The 24,815-nt window shown below is 40.1% G+C and overlaps 1 protein-coding gene across 1 annotated transcript in view; it reads right to left on the bottom strand.

Annotated features, from left to right (window-relative positions):
* The window catches only part of PAK5 (p21 (RAC1) activated kinase 5), a 321,017-nt gene that overhangs the window by 42,132 nt on the left and 254,070 nt on the right, over positions 1 to 24,815 (bottom strand). The window contains exon 4 of the mRNA XM_029221169.1: positions 2,157 to 2,942. Coding sequence (XP_029077002.1) covers positions 2,157 to 2,942 — 786 coding nt within the window. The remainder of the gene's footprint in view (positions 1 to 2,156; positions 2,943 to 24,815) is intronic.

Consider the following 24,815-nt stretch of genomic DNA (forward strand, 5'->3'; position numbering starts at 1 on the left):
CACCATTATTAGCATAGATATGGTATGGAAACAGCCTATGTGTCCATCAATGAATGAATGGATAAGAAAATGTGAATCAAAGAAAAGAAAAAAATATATATATATATACACACAAAGGAATATTACTCAGCCTTAAAAGAGAATGAAATCCTGTCATTTGCAATAACATGGAAGAAGCTGAAGGGCTTCATGCTAAGTGAAATAAGCTAGATAGAGAATGACAAATACTATAAATGGCATCATTTGTATGTGGAATCTTAAAAAAACAAAGGAAGAAGTCAAACTCGTAGAAACAGAGAGTAGAAAAGTGGTTGCCAGGGTCTAGGAGATGGGGAAAAGGAAGAAGTTGGTTAAAGGTTACAAACTTTCAGCTATAAGGTCTGAGGATCGAATGTATAACATGGTGACTATAGTTGATAACACTATATTGTAGAAATCTGCTGAGCAAGTAGAACCTAAATGTTCTCACACATAAACAAAAAGGTAAACATGTGAGGTGATGAATGTCTTAACTCAGTGAGGGAAATCCTTTCACAATGTATATCAGTTCATCATCTTGTACACTTTAAATATCTTATAATTTTGTCAATTATACCTCAGTTAAGCTGAAAAAAATCACATTCTTTATTCCTAAAGTAACCACTGATGTTCAAAAACCAGAGAATGTAACTAGATTCAGCTACAGAATGTATTCATTTGCTTAGCTCACTCTAGAACTATTAAGAGGTTCCTTTGGTTGAGTGATGTGCACAGTAAATCGAATAAATGATCTCATGCATCATGACACATGCAGATGGCTTCTTATAACTTTGTCTTTTGGTTAGACAGACTTATTTCCAACCATTGCCCCGGCAAGAACATAGGAAGAAAAGGCAGCCATGATACCCTGATCATGGGGATTCAAATAAATAACACAGTGAGATGGAAAACATTCTCAATATTTAAATTTTAACTGGCAGTACATATTTCAGGTCTTTATTTCCTCAAGATTTATTTTTAAGTTTATATATTGGGAACTAAAGTGATAACTTTTTGCTTTCTCTAAAGTATGGCTTAGTATGACTAAGTATGGCTTAGTCACTCCCAGCATGTCCCTAAAAGACTTCAACATCTTAGATTGGGTTTATGAGAAATAATGAGCAAAGGAAAAATACTGGGTGTTGACAATCAATCAAACAGATGATTCAGGCAGGCTTGCCTTCCAGGGTTTGCTATGCAGCCCATCAAGCAGTTGAAGGGACAGTATTCGGTGAAAGGTCCACGATCACGCTTCAAGAAGTCAAGTCTCCCTCAACTGGTCTGAGACCTCTGAAATCTAGAGCCCACTGCCAGACGTCCCATTTTCACTTTGCTGTAGAGGAGAGGCAGCAAAAACGTTTCTAAGTTACTCCGGGAAAATAAACCCCTGGCACAGTTTCCAAGGCATTTTTGCAAAGTCAGTAACTCCTCCAACAGCCGTTCCCAAACTCTGGGATATCATGGACCAGCCACATTTCAAAGCAAATTTGCTGCAGCTAACATTAGAAAGAAAAATTATCAAGAGAGGAATTACAATAAGACAAAAAAACAATAAAAAGCACACCAAAGAAGGCCCAGCAACCAGATTCCATCTATTATCCCAAAGTTTCATACGAAAAAACAATGACATTTGAATACTAAACTAGTAGAAAGAACATACTCTCAAAATGCAGGGCCATCTCTTGAGTTGAACACAATTAACTTTATTAAAAACTTACCACGTTATCCTGACTTTTTTCCCCCTGTCCACAGTTCCACGTAACCATTACCGGAATGCACGAACCACTGTTATTCTACCTAATGGTCTACAACTGTATACTCCTTAACACAGGACTTAGTGCCATGTGAGCACATAACATTTATCATTAGTATATCAGAATATCTTTCAAATACATAATTTTTTTGGCTTTTAACCAGAAACCTTGTAGGAGCTCCTAAAAGGCTTTGATTTTAATGAATAAATGTGCCTTGCCCTAAATTCTCTGCCCTTGGGGCTCGTGGGTGGAAATCAGGTAGAATTTTGATAGAGATTCTCAGTTATAGACAAATCAGCACTCTAGAATCTATATAAGAAGGTCATGGGAGCACACCTTTGTGGAGACCCCACACACCAGAAGGAGGGAGGTGGTGGACGTTACCTTTGGAATGCACATTGTGGGCTCGGACAAGCGAGGGTAGGTGTAGGAGCTGTAGGAGTGTCCTTGAGGGTGGGTTTTAAATGCACTTGCTCCGAAGGGCATCATGGGTTCCTGGAGCCCGGAGCCTGACCGTGACCTCTGCCGCATGGCGGGCTGAGGGCTTGTCTGACTCAGGTATGATGACTTTGGCCTCCTGTCATAGTCATCCAGGCTGGGTCCCCACTCACTTTCGCTGTACGCCAGGCTCTCCTTGGAGCACCCACTGGTCCCTGCAGTTCTAGAAGGCGTGAATTGGAATGGATAATCCAGAGGGGAGCTGCTTGAGGCTCGCTGGTACCCCCATTTGAGGTCACTGTACTCACTGGGTTTGCTCAGTGAGTCCAAGTGTGTGTGATAATCAACAGGAAACCTGGCTCTGTTGGATTGCAAAGGCTTCATCTCAGAGTAGTAGGCTTCCCCATGTTGCATTTTCATTACGTGCCCATTTTGCTTGGCCGAGTGGCTGCCTTTATAAAACGGGTCCAAGTCATCTCCATAGAGACTCTTTTCTTTGTACTTTTCCATCGCATAGTCAGCAGTGGTATCAGATTCGCTGGAATACTGTGAGAAGGTGAGGAATCCATTTTCTTCCCGATGGCCTTGACCATGGCTGGAGGCTCCCTGGTCTGGGGTGGGCGGGCTTTCCTTCCTTAGGGAGTTGGAGCGGGTCACAGAGATGTTGTCGAAATCCTCCAGAAGGCCATTGATGGAGGTTTCCTTGCAGGGTTTGTTTCCTCTAACGATTGTCTGGGAATAAGAAAGGGAACACTGTTTAAAGAAAACATTTAATGCTTTCAAATTGATGGAAGAATCCCACCCCGAATCCATCCAATTTAAACCACAGAGGAAAATAGGCCCCAGGAACATTTCATTAAAAAAGGTAAAAGAAAAAAAAGTCTGTTGGTTGATTTGACTGGTGAAATAAATCAAATATAAACCATAATCTCAAACTGCAAATTCTTCCTTACCTATCTCAATAGAGAGATCAAACATCAAAAAACCATTTAGAAGACTATATATAGGATATCATTGTCTTATTTGCCAGTTCATTGTTCTTCCACTTAATAATAAACCCTAGCTATCCAACAATAAACTGATGACTATAATTCTAAGTCTATGACTCTTTTGTTATAAAAGGTATATTTATTTTTTATTTATATTTTACATTCGTCTTCCAGATTATTTGCAAAATCAAAAACATTGGTACTCGAATAGTAACATACTCAGAAAGAGGTGCACATTTTTATACCTTTTTATGGAAGACACATAGTAATTGAAGTTATCAGATTTTATAGAAGAGGAAGAAACTTTCTGAGCTGTAAATAGGGAACCGCATGAAGATTACTTGCATGATTTAATTTGTGATCAAATGTGATGTTCTTATTAAGTATATAACTGCAATGCTTTCTTGGCCACACTTCTGCGTATCATCAGTATCATCACTGCTGAATTTTGGATAGCTTGGTAATGATGTGCTTGTACCCGAATCTTAGTGACAAATTGCCAAGCGCAAATGTTCCCTTTAATGAGCCTAAATAACACTGGAATGAATAACAGGAACAGAAAGGAATCAGAAACTACTTACAAAACCAGTCAGCTGCGCCTTGACAATAACAAGGTTTGCAATAAAATGACGGGGGGGGGGGGGGGGGGGGGGGGGGGTGGATAAAAGAACAAAGAACAAAGTGTGACTGTAGACTTTGGGATTTCAAGAGAAAAACACCTTTGAGAAAGTAGCAAGGAGTTCAAAGCTATCTCAGTTAGAACAATAGATTTCAAACTGGAAGAAAAAGTCAAAGTTGTCCTAGAGCATATGTTTTTACAGATCAGTGCTTCTCCAACAATCCATAGTGAAAGACAAGGTTTGGTCTTTTTTCCCCCAATCAGTCCTGGACTAAAGCCTTTGGTCTCTACCCTTTTCTTTTAAATAGTTTAAGTCTGGAGTACTTTCAGATTAACAGAGAAACTGCAAAGAGAGTTTTTATATATCCCTCACCTAGTTCCCTGATTGTTACTATTAACTAAACTCCACAGTTTATGTAGATTTCATTAGTTTTTTTCCTGGTGTTCCAGGGTCCCATCCAGGATACCTCATTACCTTTATTTGTCATGTCTCCTTAGACCTGAGACAGTTTCTCAGACTTTCCTTGTTTTTGATGACCTTGACAATTTTACTGGTCAGGCATTCTGCAGAATGTCCCTCAATTGGGTGTGTCTGAAGTTTTTCTTATGGTTAAACTGGGGTTATTGGTTTGTGGGGAGGAAGATCACAGAGTAATATACCAATTTCATTACATCATATTCAGGGTACACATGGCTCATCACTGATGATGTTGCCCTTGATCACCTGGCCAAGGTAATGGTTGCCTGGTTTCCACACTGTAAAGTTATATTCCCCTCCCTTCCCTCCCGCTTTCCACATTTCACTCTTTGGAAACAAGTCACTAAGTGCAGCCCATACTCAAGGGGTGTCAAGTCAATATCTACCTTTCTGAGAGGGTATATCTACATAAAGTACTTGGAATTCTTCTCCACAGGAGACTAGGCAAGTCTCCCTATTTATTTATTCCAACATTTATTTGAATCAGTAGGGATGGAATCATGGATATTTACTTGTTTTATACTTTGGGTTGTAATTCAATACAGGCATACTTCACTTTATTGTGCTTCACTTTATTGCTCTTTAAAGATAATCTTTTGTCTTTTGCTTTTTTTTTTTAACAAATTGAAGGTCTGTGACAACCCTGCCTCAAGAAAATCTATTGGCACCGTTTTTCTAACAGCATTTGCTCATTTCTTGCCTTTGTGTAACGTCCTGGTAATTCTCAAAATATTTCAAACCCTCCACCAGTAAAAAAGTTTACAACTCGCTGAAGCCTCAGACGATGGCTAGCGTTTTTCAGCAATAAAGTGTTGTAAAATTAAGGTATGCACATTTTTTTAGACGTAATGCTACTGTACACTTAACAGACTACAGTATAGCATAAACATAACTTTTATATGTACTGGGAAACCAACAAATGTGTGTGTGTCTCAATTTATTGGGGTATTTGCTTTACTGCAGTGATCTGAAGCTGAACTCGCAATATATCTGAGGTTTGCCTGTACTATGTTGTTTTGTTGCTCAAATCGTTCCAGCTTTGGTTATTAAGAGTTCTTTCAGATTGGTTGCTGTGTCCCTATGACAAGACTCCACTCTTTTATTTTTTGAGCATTTGCTTACTTTCTGGCACTATAAGGTGCTCCAGGCTCATCTTGTATTTTCACTGTCCTTGCCCTAAAATCGGCCATTTCTCCAAGGAGCCTTGGTTCCATTTACTGGAGAATGACATTAGAAACCAATATCTGGGTGCTGGGTATGCACATTGCTACTGGGGTGTCATTGTTTCCAAGCCTCTCTCAGTAAACAGAGCTATGAAATATGCATATGTAAAGTCACCCATGTACACACACATCTATAATTCTATAAATCCAGCTCTATCTATATTAAACTAAACCTGAATTCAGACGGATATCTCTGAATCTAATCTAGTACCACATGGTTCATTCTAGCTTTCCCCCTTACTTGTCTGTAATCCCCACTCTCCCAACAGTGAAAAACCTGGATTCCATCACCTGCTGTTCATTTACCTATTCAATCCCCATAGATATGCATAGCAGTTTCAGAATTATGAACCCACACCACTATGGGAAACAACTTTGCCAACTAGAGTATAGTGTTTATGTGCAGGGTTGTTTTTTTTTTTACTTTAGTCTTACAGTTTCCATTCAAATCACTGTTTTTAAAAGTTACTTAGGTTGGTGTCTTTTTTCCTCACACCCCCTTCAAGGAGGTTATGTCATACACGTGTAATAATAGATTCTTTTGTCACACTCTGCATTCCATCTTGGGATGCTCTGATCTCCTGGTTGACATTTTTTAATTGCATATATTAGTTCACTTTTGGTGCTGGAAAGTTCAATGGGAATTGACAAATGCAAAGCATCATGTATTCACCACTGGCAGTGCCATACAGACTAGTTCTACCCTCTCTCTCCTCAAATCTCCTGAGCTTCCCCTAGTCAGACACTACCCCTCCCCAAACCCTGTTTTTCATCCTTACAGTTTTGCCTTTTCCAGGATATCACGTGAACAGAGCCACACATTCTGAAGTGTGGTGAAGACTTTAACAGATCTCACCATTTTGTAACATCTTCTATAGCATCGGGATCTTACCATGAAGCTCCAAGCCTTGGAGTTATTGATGAATAAAAGCTGAGTACCACGGAAATTAAGGTATGGTTGCAGACATTTGAAAAGAAGAAAATCACATCTATAGTGAAAACAAACAAACAAAACTCCAAGAACCAAAAGCACAGTCTTTTAGCATTTTCAAATGCTAAAAAGGAGCTCCAAAAAATGCATTTGAAAATGTTTACTGAAGGTGTATATGAATCCCTCTTAAAGGAAACTTTTCTCTCTTTCAATGAAAACTATTAAATCAGTGTTAACAAGAAGGGGCTTACAAAATGTCAACCTTAAAAATAAATTGTTGACCCACCCTCCAAAAATTTTTTAAAAAGAAGCGTATAATAACCTTATGTAATCAGAAAAAACAGTTAAACTAGAACCGAGGCAACGTGTTTCCGTGACACAGTTTTCACTTTAAGGAATCCTAAGAGGCAAAGTGATGATAATGAAATCCAAACATACAGAATTCTAAAACACGGTTTAATCAGGCTTCAAAAGGTAAGAACCGCTATTTATTACTGTCAGGATGTGTTTATTAAAGCAAGATTGTGCAGTTTTGTAGAGATCAATAATACAATAATTGCAAGAGTACCAGTAAATTTCACACAGAAGAACAGCCGGGCATTAAAAATCAATGCAACCCAATCTACTTGAGTTTAGTGCTGTGGTTCTCATTGTCTCTGCTCTGTGCCTCGACCAGCTCAGCACTGGCCCTGGCTCCTGGTGACAGAGGCCATATTTCATGGTGCTCCTTCCTCAGGCTGCTGGCCGGTGATAAGCTATAATGGATATGTGCCTAAGAACAGCTGTCTCCCCTTGTTCCCGGGAAGAGATGAAAAAGTGCCTCTGCTCTCACAAACTGTATTAACCTTGACAATAATAAAGTGTGTAATTAACAGCTTTGCCCTAATAAAACCTTGCATTTCTTTTCCAAAACAATGTCTTCTATCCTCCTCAAGAATGTGTTTCATTTTGTCTTTCTGGTAAACACTTCTCTGGAGGTCAATAAGCCAAATAGTCCCCTGACTCAAGAATAAGCCAGGACCTCTCAGAAAATAATCGACTTTTAAGCACTCCATCTAAATTCTTACCCTCTTTGCAGAGAACCAATTCCCTGTTTTTATTAAGGAATGTGGCTAGAAACACCTGAGTACATAATCACAACAAAAAGACCTGATACACTTGGATTTATATGGAAAGAAATGTTGGGTTTTTTAACATCAAAAGAACTCAGACCTTCTATTTTCTTTCAGTTTTCTACATACACATTTTTGTTGTTGTTGTCTTTTTTTTTTCATTTTTTTAAATCTCTTAAAAAAATTTTTTAACATCTTTATTGGAGTATAATTGCTCCTTTGGTAACCACAGGGGGTGGGGCTAATTGAGTGAGTAGTTGAGAATCACATATTCCTGCAAAACATGAGAATTATGGGCAGGGTATCTCAGAGCAGAGGGGGTGGTGAGGGTTTCTAACCATGAAAACCCTTTAAAATAAATTATGCAATAATCTTAATCACGTATGGAATCCAAATAAGCCAATTCCTTTGCTAAAAATATTATGTTCTGCACAAATTATTAAAAAAAGTAGAATGCATCTAAGGAAGGTTCTGTGAATTTTGTGGAGATCAAGATTTCCTCATTAAGGTAATTGGAAAATGTTCTATTGTTGGCCATTTTCTCTGCCTTTGAAAGCACAAAGAATCTGACACATTTGCTCATCAGTTCCATACAAGGATAACCCCTGAAGGTGACTATTTATTGTTAACTTGGATAAGCAAATGTGTAGTTTATAGCCCTGGTTCTTGCTGCTTGCGATGCGGGGCAGCTGGGCTGTAGTCAACTGAAGTCAGTTTGCCCAGAGTTAATAGTCAGAAGGGCTTTATGTTTGTATTTAAAGTCAATCTGAGACTATGAGTACCATAATTGGGAATTTAACTGTTACCTACTTGCCGTTTTTTGCTTCTGGTGTCTAGGTAGCAATGAAGTTTATGGAGGTATCTCTGCTCAGTAATTTATCCATTTAATTAAACCAAAAATCGTTTCTAGGTGCAGGGAGCACTCTGAGATGAATGAGACAATATCCCGCTCTCCATGTGCTATATTCGTATCTTAGCCTGGCTTCCTCAAAAGCAGAGCTGAGACAATGGCTTGCATGTGAATAGTTTATTTTGGAAAGTGAGGTCAAGGAACAGCGGGAAACAGGGAAGGGGGGAAGGAAGTTCAGGGGCACATTATCAAGCTGGTTGTCTGTGGACAATTAGGGGTCAATTCTCAGTCTCAGAACTGAAGATTCAAGGGAATGAAGATGCAAATATTCATCTTCCCATCTCCTCTGTCAGAGTGGCTGAGAGGACCCCCCATGCATGCCACCAGGTGGCAGTAAAAAAAATCACCAGGTCCAAAAGCAGAGTGGTGCGACCGAGGTGACAGCAGGCTGCCTCAGCAACGGCTGGAGGAAAAAAGGTTGACCTAAAAGATGTGCAATGGGACACAAGAAGTATCCAGTACATCTGTTTTAGACATATATTTCACAATAAAAAATTTAAAATGAAGTAAGGCAGGGTCCCCTGCTCACAAACCAATGGGTGTGAATATCGGTATTCTCAGTTAATGTGGTAGATATGCACCAAAGATGTGCGCTCCCTTTCCATAGGGCAACCTTATTGCTGTCAAGCTGTTCCCAGCCAGGGACCATATTTCCCAGCACCCTTTGCATCTAAATGGACCATCAGACCAACTCTCACCCAAGGACCATGAGTAGGTTGTGATGTGTGTCCTTCCAGGCCAGTTACAAAGAAATGTCTTTTCTTCTCTTTATTCTCTTGTCTACCAGCTGGATGGAGAAGATCTAGCAGGATACTCTCAGAAATTGCTAGGAGATGCTGGAGCCATGTGATGGAATCTGCATTGCTCAATGACCATGTGCAATGCCATGCTCTGGACAGGAACATCCACATTGGATACTGAGTAAGAAATAAACTCCTATTTTGTTGAGCTTATTTACTGAGGTGCATGGGTTAATACGTTATAGCAGCTGGAAGGAATTACCTTAACTCACAAATCATACTGATGACTATAGTGAGTCTGGAATTATAAAGCATTCCTGGAATAAAAGAGAGTACAGAGAGACAGAATTTCACTGGTTTCTCTATAAGTGTGTCCAGGCTACATAGAGAATAGACTTGGGGATGCCAGGCAGGCGGGGTGGGGAGGTGGAGGGAAGGATGTATTGGGAGTTTGGGGTTAACAGATGTAACTTATTATATATAGAATAGATAAACAACAAGGTCCTACTGCATGGCACAGGGAACTATATTCAACGTCCTGTGATAAACCATAATGGAAAAGAATATAAAAAAGAATGTATATTTATGTATAACTGAATCACTTTGCTGTACAGCAGAAATTAACACAACACTGCAAATCAACTATACTTCAAAAAAAAAAAATGTGTCCAGGCTAATCCTCCATCAATGGCCATGGAGCCAAGGTCACCCACACCAGCTCCAGGGATGCCAACTCTGAGTTATGAACCAGACATGCACTGATAATGAACTGCAGCACCTGGAGCCTAAGATGGAGCACTGAGAGCTGTGACTGGAACTACTTATCTTAGCTTGATGCTTGGGTACCAAGAAGAGCTGACCACACATGAAGAAGTGTTTCATTTTTCAGCATTTCAGGGTGAGATAAAAACTCACACGGATAGCGAAAGAAGGCATCTTCATTAGAGTGTATCACACAAGGGTCAATCCTGTAGTTTGATATTAGTCCCTGTGATAGATTGCTTGCAAAATGGGCACCACTAATCCCCTCCCGATGCGATGTGACATTGTAGTTCTTCACATTGGGAGGTGGTGAAGTCTACGTCCCCAACCTTGAATTTGGCCATATGGCTTGCTGAGACAAAAGAGGGTGGCAGAAGTGACATGATACTAATTCTTAGTCTGAGCTGCAGGAAGCCCTGCTCTCTCTGTTCCCTGCCTTTCCCAGGTGAACCAGCTTGGACTGGCCGTCTGGAGTATCAGAGATGAGCCATCCCTGCTGAGGCCATCCTAGACCAGCCAGCCCCAATTCATCTATGTGCCCCTTTCCTCCACACTGGCCAGAGTAGGGAGATGCAGAAGAAAGGAGGCACAAAAGCTGGGAGCTGGCCCATTTATGCTAGGGCAGGTGGACCAGACTGCAGAAGGGGGAAAGGCCTGTGTGCCTGTGGGTAGGGAATGCTAACCCTTGATGTGGCTACAGAAAGGGACATTTATATGAGTGGAAACTCACTAGAGATGAGTCTGGGAAAACTGGTTTCTCTTAAATGGTGCTGGAGCCCCCATCGTCTGCTTTTGTCCACAAAGGATGAGTTGGCATGGAGTCCAAACAGGGGTGTGGTCAAAGCTTATCTTTGAGTGGGTTTTAGGTTTTTTTTCATGGCAAAATTATTTGAAATTGACATAGCCTTATGGCTATAATTTTGGTTCCATTTATATGGACTCTAAAAAAACAGTCAAAATGGGCATTTTAATATTTATGCAGAGTTTCCTATTATCACTTAAGATTTCTTAAGGAAGTCATTATATATCAGGTTGCTTCAACAAATTTAGGGTACTTGTGAGGTAAGGCATCTATCCCTTTCTACTCTAAGATTTTTTTTTTATTCCATATTTTAAAAGTCCTGAAAGATTGAGATGTTTAAATATATCAAGAAATTTTCAAATGTGGTGACTGGGAAATGTAAAATTAAATATGTGTTTTGCATTATATTTTGATTGGACAGCATTGAGGTAGAACGGGGGTTGGCAAACAATGACCCATGGGCTAAATCTAGCCTGTCTTTGTAAACAACATCTTACTGGCACACAGCCACATCCATTTGTGTAGCTACAGTATGTGGCTATTTTTGCACCACAACTGGCAGAGTTAAGTAGTTGCAACAGAGACCACATGGCCCTCAAAATGTAAAATATTTACTAACAAGCCCTTTACATAAAATGTTTACATAAAATCTACAGTATCACTAGTTGGACAGGCACATTTTGGGGGGGAAACTGTTCTACAAAAAAGAAGAAAGACTCCCAGTAAGTTGGGTGTGTGGTTTCAGAGGGATGTGGTCACTTGGCACCAAAGGACCACTCTTGGCTTATGGACAATCTGTGGTTCTGTGGCAGAAGGTACATGAAGCACAGGTCTCCCCACTCCTGAAGCAATTCAGTTTGTGGGCCAAGTCAATCCACTAGAATAAGAAACCACACCCTGTTCTCGAAGGAATTTTCAAGTGACAGTAGAGAAGCAAGTTGGCTGAGTTTTGCTGGGTGTTGAGCTCAACCTTAGGCATCACAGATGAGATGGGCATATGCAAGAGTTGAGCACTTCCCTCCCCCATATAGGATGTGAGCTTTAAATAATTTGTGAGATGATTGAAATGGCTGCCATCATCCCATGCACTTGTTTAAAAGAGCTTCCAGTCACTAACATTGACTTAAACAGTTACTGTGTGCCAAGACAATTAGAAGTGTTTTTCCCATATTTAATCCTTACAACAAGACTCTGAGACAGGGGCTTTATTACCCCTTTGTACAAAGGAAGGAAATAAGACTCAGAGAGGCCAAGTCACTTGCCTGATGTCACTCAGCTGGTAGGTGCAGGGTTTGAAAGCAAGGCCCACTCTTATCTATTACAAATACTGCTTCTCAATATATATGGAAATCACAGCACCTCTGTCAGCACACACAACCCTACCTACCCTCTGAAGGGGTAGAAAAGACAGTAAAAGCATCAGGACAAGCTGTATCACTTTGTGATACAATGAAGGGAATGTAAGCAAACACCATGACAAGCAAAAATAAAATATTTCCAGAAACAAAACTTTCCTAAGGAAGGATGTTTAAAACTCAGAATTATGGGAACTGGGGAAAAACAAGTTGATTGCTCTTTGGAATAATTAGCCCTTGCAGCAACTTCAAAATTCTGTCACTGTAACAAAAGAAGTATCTTGTTACATCCCATTTGCTCAAGATTCTGACATTTAAAAATTTAATAACTAACAAAATGTGTAGTGTATGCATTGATTACCACTTTCCCCCCTGTAAAGACCAACCAACTGAGTCTTGAAATATGCAATGCTAAATGTCAACATTTTTTGCTTTCTCTGATAGGCTATATAAGGAAGCACAAGCTATGCTTATTTTAAACTCGGTCAACAGAATTTTACCTTTGAGTGTCCAAAACTTTGTTATTTTTTTAACCTGACATTTTAAGCAATCTTAACAAACATAAAAATGATTTCTTCAAGGCATAATAAATGTTAAGAAACTTGTTAATCTGTAAATAAAACTTCTAGGTGGTTAAATGACATTTAAAGTATAAAGTTAGTATTAAAACAATGTACTTAATATTTCAGAAATGGACTGGTCTTAGATGCCAAACAAAAAATATGCCCCTGTGGGGAAAAAGTAGAGAAAGCTGGGCTCCACGTTTTCCAAATATTTCAGAAATATACAAAGTATTCCTAGTTATTAGGAATAATTATTAATTATTTATTAAATAATAATATTGTTATTAATAGTTACTAATCCATTTCTTTTTGGTGAGCAAAGTCAGAATAATCATTACCTCCAGGGGAATGATGTTCATTGGCAAGAAGCCCAAGGGAACAAGGGAACTTTCTGGGTGATGAAAAGTTTCTATATTTTGATCTGGGTTGTGGTCACACGAATATGTATATGTAAAAATTCAGCAAGCTGTACATTTATGATTTGCCTTTTATTATATGTAAATTATTTTGTTAAAATATATTGGAATGGGGGCTTCCCTGGTGGTGCAGTGGTTGAGAGTCCGCCTGCCGATGCAGGAGACACAGGTTCATGCCCCGGTCCGGGAAGATCCCACATGCCGCGGAGCGGCTGGGCCCGTGAGCCATGGCCACTGAGCCTGCGCGTCCGGAGCCCCTGAAAAAAAAAGAGCCATCCAAAGCAGAAAAGGGAAAATGATTGATTCATAACACAAAGGGAAGCTCTGGGGTATTATGTTCCTAGAACATGTTCTGTGACTTAATGCTGGAGCACATTTATCCTATTATGACTGTGTTTAAACATCCCAGAGGGCAAGTTTATGGCTGGAATGAAGGAGTCTAAAAAGAGTTTACTGGATAATCTTGTTCATGCACTCAGGGATACTAACAGAACAGCAAGAGCCCTTGCATCAGCACAGAGAGAAAACCCACTACTCTCCCTTTAGGCAGATGGCAGCTACCTGGCCAAATTTAAAGAGGGGGTGATTTTACAACTCCCCTTCCCTAAGTTATATCTTAGATTAAGCTGGGATACACACAACACCCACACATGAACCCCAGAAGAGACTCAAACAATATTATCTTTCCTTTTTCCAAAGCCATATTCCATCAATTGTGTTTCATGTGATGACAACAGATTTAACAAAAAGACACTACAAGAAACAGATGAAATCCAGTTCTGCTTTTGCCTTAGGAACTTTCTCTAAGACATGGTTCATAATATCATTGTGTCCTCACTGAAAGACCTCATGAAACACTTATTTACAAATTGGAGTTAGCAAGCTTTGCTTTCCTGTAGGAAAGACTGTTTCTCTCATTTCCTGTCTCTGTTGAAAAAAAAACAATTTTGCAACTCTTTTAACTAGACTCCCAGGAAGCTTGGGAAAAAAATCAAATTTATACACTATTGATTATGTTCATGTGTGAGGTTTTCACATTTGTGTCTTTTATTATTCTTTTTTCTCTTCCATGATTTATATTTTTCAGTCCTCAATCTTGTATTTATAATTTGACAAACTTTTCTTATGGGGGATTTCATTGTACAAGTGCCAATCCTTTTGAGGAACAAAATAGGTTTAAAAAATTCCCTTCAATACCAGTTCCAGTATTTAAACTTCTTCCCTTGTAAGGACATTTAAATAATTCTCAGCAATTTATAAATCCCTTAATCCTACATCCAACACAGGACACTGGAGTAAGGTCATCAGTTAGGGTCTTTTGAAGGTTGGGTGTACTTATTAAGAAAATACTAGCTCATTGCATGGAGGGAAAACCTAATCAAAAACTGCTAACATCTTTAGCACATTAGAGACAGACTACAGATGTAATAGGGAAGAACAAATCTGACTTCATATTGGATCTGTTTCTTTTACTTTAACCTTTGTATCCTGTCTCTTTTGCTACAAATTAAGAATGTTGTCAATAGTCTGAAATACACAGGATAGCCCATTCTCAAGGCTCTGACCTTTAAAGATATAACACTTTTCCAGTCACATAGAGATAAAAATGTTGCGGAACAGAGAATATCATTTGTCTTGGGGGTTTACAGGAATATTATGACCTGACCTACCTGGACAGCTGCAAGAACAAAGGATTCAGACACCAAGAAGTTTGCACCAACCAACCACACCCCCTTCTGCTTTAATATAAAAGAAGCCTGAATTCTAACTTGGATAAAATGGTGCTTTGGGACGCTAGTCCACTATCTTCTCAGTCTACTGCCTTTCCGAATAAAGTCACTATTCCTTGCTCCGACCACTTGTCTCTCGATTAGCCTGTGTGCAGTACAGCAGTATAAGGTTGGACTCAATAACAGAGAAGTGGTGGCTTGACAAGCTTCTAAAAATCCTTATTCCCAGATTGCACCCAAGAACAAAGACATAAGGATCTCTGGGGTAGAGCCCTGGCATTAGTATTTCTAAACTTCTCCCAGTGATTCCAGTGAGTAGCCAAGGTTGAAAACCAGTGTCCCAATGCAATACATCTCAAGCTCTACCCTATACACAAATGCCCAGGGCATCCTGTAAGTTTGCAGGCTCTAGTTCAGCAGGTCTGATGTGGGGCATGAATTTCTGAGTTTCTAACAAGGTCTTGGGTGAGGCTGACGGTCTGAAGGACAACTTTAAGTTGCAAAGTCCTAAAGAACAGATCAAGTTCCTTGAATAACTGAGCTGGGGTCTGTATAGTCTAAGGAAAATGAGATCGCCACTGTGTCCTAGAGAGAGCACAGGATTATGAGTTCAGCAATCTGGGTTCTAGTCCAAGTTTGGTCTTTGGTAACTATGAAGCCTTTGTCAAGCTGCTTTAACTTGCTGGGTCTATGGTTCCCGTTTGTGCTGAGATCTGCCTGGCTCCCTTCCAGCTCCAAAATTCTGTTGTTTTGAAGACTCTCCACATTCCAGCTGCTCCAAGGAGTTACAGCTCCTACAAAGTGCCAAGTTTGCAAAGGAGCTGGCTTGACTGAAAAATAACCTGACAGGTGCTTAATGCCTGGGAGAGAAAATTATGTGCGCTAACTGGAGTTTGTATATACTTTCCTACACTTTTAAATTCCTAGAACAGACACTGACCTTCTATTGTAAACAACTCCTAGTTTAGATACATGAGCCCATCCTGCCTCAAACCATTTGGTGTCTTGACATGTTCTGTATTAACAATGTCAAACTGTGGTAGGTTGATGCAAAAATGGTGCCAATTTTCCTCTCCTGTCTGTATCCAGGTCCATTCCAATGTGACTCTGCAGCTCCTCCTATCAGAAGATGGCATCTGTTTCTCTTCCCCTTTGGCCACATGACTTTCTCTGGTCAATAGAATGCAGTCAAAGTGATGTCATACCTATCCAAGACTACATCTCTAGAGGCTGTGTAGCTTTGGACCCTGCCCACTTGCCATAAGAACAAGCCTAAGTTAGCCTGATGAACAATGAGGGACTCATAGAGCAAAGATGGGTGAGCCCAGCTGAGGCCATCCTAGACCAGCCAGCCTCCAACCCACTCAGCAGCTGACTCTAGATGCCTGATTGAGCCCAGATGAGACCAGAAGACCTGCCAGCTGAGCAGACCTCAGACTGCCAACTTGCAGGATTGTGAAGAACAACAAATGCTTATTGTTCTCAGCTCTTAAAAAAAATCATAGTAAAATATAAAGTTTACCATTTTAACCATATTTCAGTGTATAATTCAGTGGCATTAGTTACATTCACGTTGTTGGGCAACCACCACCACTATGCATTTCCAGAACTTTTTCATCATCCCAAATAGAAACTGTGCCCAGTAAAAAAATAACTCCCCATCTGCCTCCCCTGAGGCTCTGGTAACCTCAAATCTACTTTCTTTCTCCACAAATTTTGCCTATTCTTTGTGTCTCACATGAGTGGAATCATACAGTATTTGTGTCTGGCTTATTTCACTTAGCATAATGATTTCAAGGCTCATGTTGTAGCATGTATTTGAATTTCTTTCCTTTTTAAGGCTGAATAATATCCTATTATATGTATATACCACATTTTGTTTATCCATCTATCTATTGATGGATCAATTTTTGGCTTTTGACTAATGCTGTTATGAACATCAGTGTACAAATATCTGAGCCCCTACTTTGAATTCTTTGGGGCTATGTAACAATAAGAATTGCTGTTTCATATGGTAAGTCTATGTTTAACTTTTGGGGAACCACCAAACTGTTTTCCACAGCAGCTACATCATTTTACATTCTCACTAGCAATGCATGAGGGTTCCAATTTCTCCACATCCTTGGAACTTTTTACTTTCCATTTTTATTTATTAGAAAAAAAATTATAATAACCGTCCTAATGAATGTGAAGTGGTATTTCATTGTGGTTTTGATTTGCATTTTCCCCAGTGATGACCAGTGATGTTGAACATTTTTTCATGTACCATTTGTATATCTTCTTTGTAGAATGCCTATTCAAGTCCTTTGCCCATTTTTAAACTGTTTTGTTGTTGTTGAGTTGGAGTTCTTTATATATCCTGGATATTAATTCCTTAGTAGGCAAATGCTTTGCAAATATTTTCTCACATTTGTGGCTTGTGTTTTCACTCTCTTGATAGTGTCTTTTGATGTACAAGGTTTTGATGAAATCCAGTTTATTGACTTTTTGCTTTTGTTGCCTGTGCTTTTGGTGTCATATCCAAGAAATCACTGCCAAACACAAAGTCATAAAGCTTTTCCATTATGCTTTCTCCTAAGTGTTTTATAGTTTTAGCTCTTATGTTTATATCATTGATTCATTTTGAGTTAATTTCTGTATATGGTATAAGGTAAGCCTCCAACTTCATTCTTTTGCATGTGGATATCCAGTTTTCTCAGTACCATTTGTTAAAAAGATTGCTCTTTCCCCATCCAATGGTCTTGACACCCTTATCAAAAATCATTTGACCAAAAATGTGAGGGTTGTTTCTGGGTTCTATATTCTCTTCCATTGGTTTAGATGTGTATTCTCATGCCAGCACCATACTTTGGTTTTTATTATTGTAATAGTTTTCTTATTGTTTTGTAAGTTTTGAAATCACTAAGTGTGAGTTCCCCAACTTTGTTCTTTAAGAATGTTTGGTTATTTGGGGGTCCCTTGAGATTCCATATGAGTTTCAGGATGGGTTTTTCTATTTCTGCAAGAAACGCTGCTGAGATTTATATAGGGATTGCATTGATCTGTAGATCACTTTGTGTAGTACTGTCACCTTAACAATATTAAGTCTTCTAATCCATTAACACAGGATGTCTTTCCATTTATTTATGTCTTCTTTAATTTCTTTCAGGAATACTTTGTAGTTTTCAGCGTGTTTTAAGCTCTTTGGTTTTGGAGTGCTTTGTTACACAACCTTATTTGTGATAATAGATGACTTTATTGAGAAAGCTCCCAGCAAGAGATTAGCCTTACTCATTTGTAAAACAGGTTGTCTGGGAAACTGCATATCCCCCGTCCTCATGTTTCCATGATGGGTCTTCCACTGAAATAATGCTTTTATTCTCTTGCCTCCGCTACTCACTTGTTTGCATGTGACAGGGAGTGTGGCTTATCTGATGGAGGGGAAAGGAGAAGGGTTAGGGCATGTGCATGGCTTGAGGACCCTTCTCTTTATTTTTCTGGACAGTCTTCCTGTCTGCATGGCTTGGGTATTCTTCTACTTCCATGTGTCAAGGACCCAGAACTTCTTGTCCAGAGGTCAGCAATCCCATTCTGACGCCATAATGGTAGGTGATGAGTGTATGTTGAAGTGATCCTCCCTCCCCTGGGTCAATATCAGCTTTGCAGAACACTTTCTTATACTTAAACTGGAGGGTGTGGTGGAGGTGTGTTTTATATGAGGCTCATTAGTAAGTGAGGCTTCACAATCATAAAGCTGATATCTGGATTTCGATCTCTTTCCCACAGCATAAACACCAAGATGTCCCCATTGCCCTAACCTCATGTGCAATTATAATTATTTGAATTGGTCCTGGAAATGAGAAGAGGCCATGCAGGAGAATTCAGGAATTGAAGGAGGAAAGTGCTGCTGGTGGGATGGTGGAGAGAAGAGATCAGGAGAGAAAAAGAGTCCAAAGGGAAAGGGCAGATCTGTTACAGTCAAGGTACCCTTTATTAATCACTCACTATGTGCTATCCTCCATCTATTGTTTTTAACCTTCCCAGCAGCTCTAGGAGGCAAGTACTACTATGCCTCATGTTACCAATGACCAAAGAGAAGTTATCAAGGTTTGAAGCTTGTTAATGGTTGTAATAGATGAAATATTGTTTTAATTCTTCACCCCCCCTCCCCATAATGATTATAAATTCAACCCTTTGTACATGACTTTTTAGTGCCTCTCAGCAGAGTATGTGGAATATATATATCCCCGACCCATTGACTTTGAGCTTAGCCATGGGTCTTGCTTTGGCCATTGAAGTATTAGTGAATAGACACAAGCAGAGGCTTTCATGTGCTTTGCATGGTTTGGCTTGGTTCCTTGAGTTCTTGCCATCTTCCCTGAAAAGAACCTGACTTGGGCAGTTGCTCATCCAAGAATATACCAAGAGACATCCAAAACAGACTTGAACCTGACCTAAACCCTGAAGCCAACTTCAGCTGTCCTGAAGCTTGAAGCAGAGTGACCTACCAACCTGCAGACCCAAGAGTAAGAAAAATAAGTGTCTGTACTTATAAGCCATTACATTTTGGGGGTTGTTTGTTAGGCAGCATTTTTGAAACCATAGTTGACTAATACAGTGGTGAAGTCACAATTAAATTCCAGGACTGTCTGAATTCAAAGCCTTTGCTCCGAACCTCCCTAATATATAACCTAGCGAATCACATTGCCCATGGCTAGCCCCATTATATGCAGGTGGAGCAGAGCCCTTGGTGTCTGGGATGTGCTTAGTACAGATGCTCACATGCCATGGATTAATCATCCTTATAGATAAAGCTTCAGGCTGATTTGTCAGTCAGTTCCTCAGAATCTAAAGATTTCTTTTGCACTTCTTTAATCATTTTGCACTGCAGGACTTTTCCATGCTACACTGTAAGCTAGTAAAAAGCTTGGTTTACACGCAACATTTGACAGAGCTGAGATTTCAGAGCTGCTCCAAATCAAACATGACCACAGCATCTGAGCAAAATGCCGAAAGGACCCACTTTATCCACCAAAGTTTGCTTTCCTCTCAGGGAATAATTTGAACTTAATCCAAGGAATTCCTCACCTTGCATGAATTGATATGTAATACAGCTTTTGCAGGCAAAAATAGCCATGTACTTAATCTAGTCTTTAACCAGAAAACAATACACCAAAATAAAAAACAAAAAGCAAGCAAGCAAATGAACAAAAGAAAAATAACATGTACAATCAGTCATGCACTTTAGTTCCTATTCCTCTAAATCACAGATGGTTGAGACAGAGGAGTCTTTAATGGGAAAGCCAAGTTGATTTATTTTAACCCATTTGGTCTTGGCACAGAACCCAGGAAGCTGGATGGGACCACTTTCAACATAGAAGCATCACAAAACATAGCAGGCTGGTAGGTATAGTGGCCTGGAGAGGAAAGATCACAGCTGCTTCTAGATACAAAAATAGCCAAAATCCCTACTAGCTACCTGGCCAATGACATAATGGCTTTCTGGGTAGATGGAACACTTAGGGAGGGATGCCCTCTGGCCTCTCCCAGAAGTGCCTCTAGGTGGGGAGGGAGGACAGGTAAGCAGCAGCCAGCTTTACGTGGTGGTGAGAGGCGGCCATCCATTTCTCCATTTCTATCCACTCCTTCTCTTCTGTTCTTCCTCCCGTTTCTGCAAATCCCTTCCCCTTATGACACTTCATTCCCCAAAGGCTTCAACTTCTGCCCTACTTTAATCAGAGAATCAGTACCTCCTGGTACTTGAGGGTTTCTGTCTCCCCCTAGCTGGTCTCCAATTCACACAGGGCTTCTGCCCCAGAGGAAAATTCAGGAGTGTCTTTCCACATTGTTCACTGTGAGTAGCCAATGTCCTTCCTGCATATTAGTCGGCTCACACCCTCTGGAGCCACAGGCCATGACCATCCTCCAAGACCCTGTCTCTAAACAGCTTCTGGATTCAAGTTTTTCTAGATTTTCTAGTGCTTTTAATGTGTTACACACTGTTTAAAGTTCTCTCTCTCTCCCTCCCTCCACCCCTCTCTGTTTCTCTCCCTATTTAATCTTCATAACAACTCTATGAGGTCTGTACTACTATTATCGCCACTTGACAGATGTAGAACTGAGGCCTGACGCAGTAAGTAGGAAAGCTGTGTACATGAACCCAGGCCTTCCAGCCAGCACATCCACATGGCTAAAAAAAAAATGATTATCTTTTGGGATTTATGTTAAGGGCTTTACATACATTTTCAAATTTAATCCACTCAACAACCCTGTAAGATTGGCAGAATTATTATCATCCTATGACATGAGAAAAGAGGGGTATGGAGGTTAGCTGACTCAGTCATGGTCACACAGCCTGTTTAAGTGGAGGAATCAAGGTTTGAAGCTAGGTTGCTTTAGATCCAAAAGCTTTTGCTCTTAAAGAGTTTTAAATCCCTATTCAAAATGGTTGCCTCCAAACTTGGGAAACTCTGCCCCTTTGTCACCCACACACCAACACCAGCCTTTCTCCTCTCTCCTTATACTCTGGAGGGAAGAGAAAGATACCTGATTGTCTTGACACTATTTTCTTCCCTCAGAGGGGCCATTGAATGCTGAAACCAAGCATCCTGTGGGAGGGAGGGAAAAACCCAGGGCTTGTATAAGCAACCATGGGTGTTACCTGGGATGTTACCCTATTCAGAGGTATTTGGTACCCTATTCAGAGGTATTTGGTACCCCATCAGGGAACTGCAGAGAGAACAGGTATCCTAATCTGGGTTCTTCTGAAAGCAGACCCTAACAAAGGTCTTCAGTTCTTTACATGGGAGAAGATTCCAGAAATCCATGGAGAGACTGAGGAAAGGGCAAAGGAAATGAGAGAAATCCGAAATGGGTGCATGAATGAGCTGCTTACCACTGTGGGTGACTGGGGCTCCGTCCTGTAGTGGCCCCTGTAGGGATGCGTGCAGAGTGCATGTCAGAATGATCCCCCTAATTGACAGGACAGCAAAGTGTGTCTACCAGGGCCAGTCTCTACCTAATGTTCTGGATGTTCTGTAGGTGTTTGGGGGACAAATGAAGGAATAAGAGACCCCCAATCTGGATGGTGACCTGGGGGGGACAGTAATGACAACTGTATAGGATGGCACAGATGAGAGTAAATCTCATAATGTTGAGTGAAGGAAGTTAGGCACGTTATCAAATGTCTACAAATAATAAATGCTGGAGAGGGTGTGGAGAAGAGGGAACCCTCCTACACTGTTGGTGGGAATGTAAGCTGGTGCAGCCACTGTGGAGAACAGTATGGAGGTTCCTTAAACAACTAAAGACAGAGCTACCATACGATCCAGCAATCCCACGCCTGGGCATATTTCCATTGACAGATGAATGGATAAAGAAGATGTGGTATATATATACACATACACACACATATATATAACGGAATACTACTCAGCCATAAAAAGAATGAAACAATGCCATTTACAGCAACACGGATGGACCTAAGATTATCACACTAAGTGAAATAAATCAGACAGAGAAAAATGAAGATCATATGCTATCATTTATATGTGGAATCTAAAAATATGATACAAATGAACTTATTTACAAAACAGGAATAGACTCACATAGTAAACAAACTTACGGTTACCAAAGGCGAAAGGCGGAGGGCGGGCGGATAAATTGGAAATTTGGGATTAACAGATACACGCTACTATATATAAAACAGGTAAATAACAAGGGCCTACTGTATAGCACAGGGAACCATATTCTATATCTTGTAATAACCTATAATGGAAAAAAACCTGAAAAAGAATATATATATATATACGCACACCTATATATAAAACCGAATCACTTTGCTGCACACCTGAAACACTATACTTCAATTTAAAAATAAGTCCAAAAAAATTAGGCACAAGAGAGAAGATCCTGTACAATTCCATTAAAGTCAAGTCCCCAAACTGGCAAAATCTTTGGTGGACAGTGGTTACCTTTGGGTGTGACTGAGAATGGAAGGGGGCACAGGGTTGGCATCTGTTGGGGTAGGGGGTAGGTGCTAGAATATAGTGATTCTAGTGTGTCCCTTTGTTAAAATGTGTTGGGCTGTTCATTTATAATTTGTGCACTTTTCTGAATAAATGTTAAACATCAAGACTTTTTTTAAAAAAGTGGAAGTGTGCGAGTGTAGGCTTGGCTTTTAAGCATTTCTAGGGCTTGTGTCCTCACCGAATGAGAAATACAGAGACACCCAGAGTTAATTTCCCTCTATGTGTAATGCAAAAAATACTTAAAAAAGCCAAGCATTTTTAGAAAAGCAACTAACATTTAGGATCAAAAAACCTTTTGCTGATGGCTGTTTTAAAAATGAAGGACCATATTTCATCTTCTCAAATGACCTCTCCCTCCAATACTTACTACTAATTACAAAGGAGAAAAGAGTAACCTTACAGTGGAGAACCCTGGCACACCCCACCTTCGTCTAGTGAGTCCCACCAGCAACGGGACACATTGAAATTGACCAGATGCAACAGGAAGACCCAGGATCACTTCTCTGATAGGGTTGCAAAGGTATATCACCTGAATCCCATTACGAGGAAGTGGCAGACAAAACCAAATCAAGGGACATTCTATAAAATTAGTTGCCTAGGTCACGAAGAAGTGCCAAGGTCAAGAAAGATAAAGTAAGGTTGAGGACCTAGTCTAGACTCAATGAGACTAAAGAGATGTGACAACTAAATGCAACATTTCATCATGTCATTTTCTCTTTTCTCTTTTCTTTTTTTTTTTTTTTTTGTTTGGCCACACCGTGGGGCTTGTGAATCTTAGCTCCCTGACCAGGGATTGAACCTGGGCCTCAGCAGTGAAAGTGTCAAGTCCTAACCACTGGATGGCCAGGGAATTCCCCACAACAGGTGATTTTCAACTAGATCCTTTTGCTATAAAGGCTGTTACTGGGACACTGGAGAACCTTACTGGGGCCTGAGGATTAAATGGCTGTAAAGTCTCGGTGTTAATGTCCTGATGTAGATGGCGGCATGTGGCTATTTAGAAGATGCTCTTTTTCAGTAGGAAAAACACACTATGGGATTTGGAGGTGGCGGAGCACTGGGTTGACAACTTACTCTCAACAGATTCGGGACAGAGTTCTTTACATGGTGCTTACGACCTCTATATAAATTTGAGACTATTTGAAACGAAAGTGAAAAGTAAAGGAATTTCCATGAATGCTTTAGCCAAGAGGATTCCCGATCTCAGAGGACAGCCACGCAGTCCAAGAACACGAGGTGCAAGCGCTCCTTCCTGGAGTGGATTTAAGGTGATCAGCGAGCCTCAGCTCTTTCTATGCCGGACAAGGTGATCAGACACCCTTGATCACGTGTAATGTCTTCTTATTTGATTTTCAATCTTGTTTTCAAAACCAGAGGGAAATATTTTAAATATCAAATATCTTCTCTGCAAAATCTGACAGGATATTCTTTTTTAAAGAAAAATTCCTGTGTAATGTGCACATATTTTCATATTTAAACAAAATTAATAGGAAGACTCTAAAATGAATTAATTTAAAATGAATTAATTTATAGGAAGCTGCTGAAACACGATTTGAATCATTTAGATTAAATCTGCTTTTCTGGACGGGTCCACTTCCACCGTGCTCTATTATCAGTGGTAGATTGGCCTTGACAACCCTAATAAATTAAACTGTCCAGCTGCTGCTCCGTCATCGGGTGCCACTGGCAACAGAAATGAGACTGAAAGAGGAGAAAGGGAAATGAGGCTATTCATTGTGATGAAGAATAAAGCAAAGCATCTCCCAAATGAGCAAATTAATGATGCCTCTTCACCAAGTGATGGTCTTTATCTGGAAGGTATGAATTCAACCCCCCTCCCAGGACCAGAGAAGGGCTTCCCTTTATAGCCAGACACCGGGCTTTGGGTAACAGGGAACTGATGACCTGCTGGTGTGTGTGTGTGTGTGTGTGTGTGTGTGTAGAGCATTCTCAACGTGGTCTCTTT

Source organism: Monodon monoceros, unplaced genomic scaffold, assembly GCF_005190385.1.
Source record: "Monodon monoceros isolate NGI ecotype Baffin Bay Population unplaced genomic scaffold, NGI_Narwhal_1 Super_Scaffold_13, whole genome shotgun sequence".
NCBI lineage: Eukaryota > Metazoa > Chordata > Mammalia > Artiodactyla > Monodontidae > Monodon > Monodon monoceros.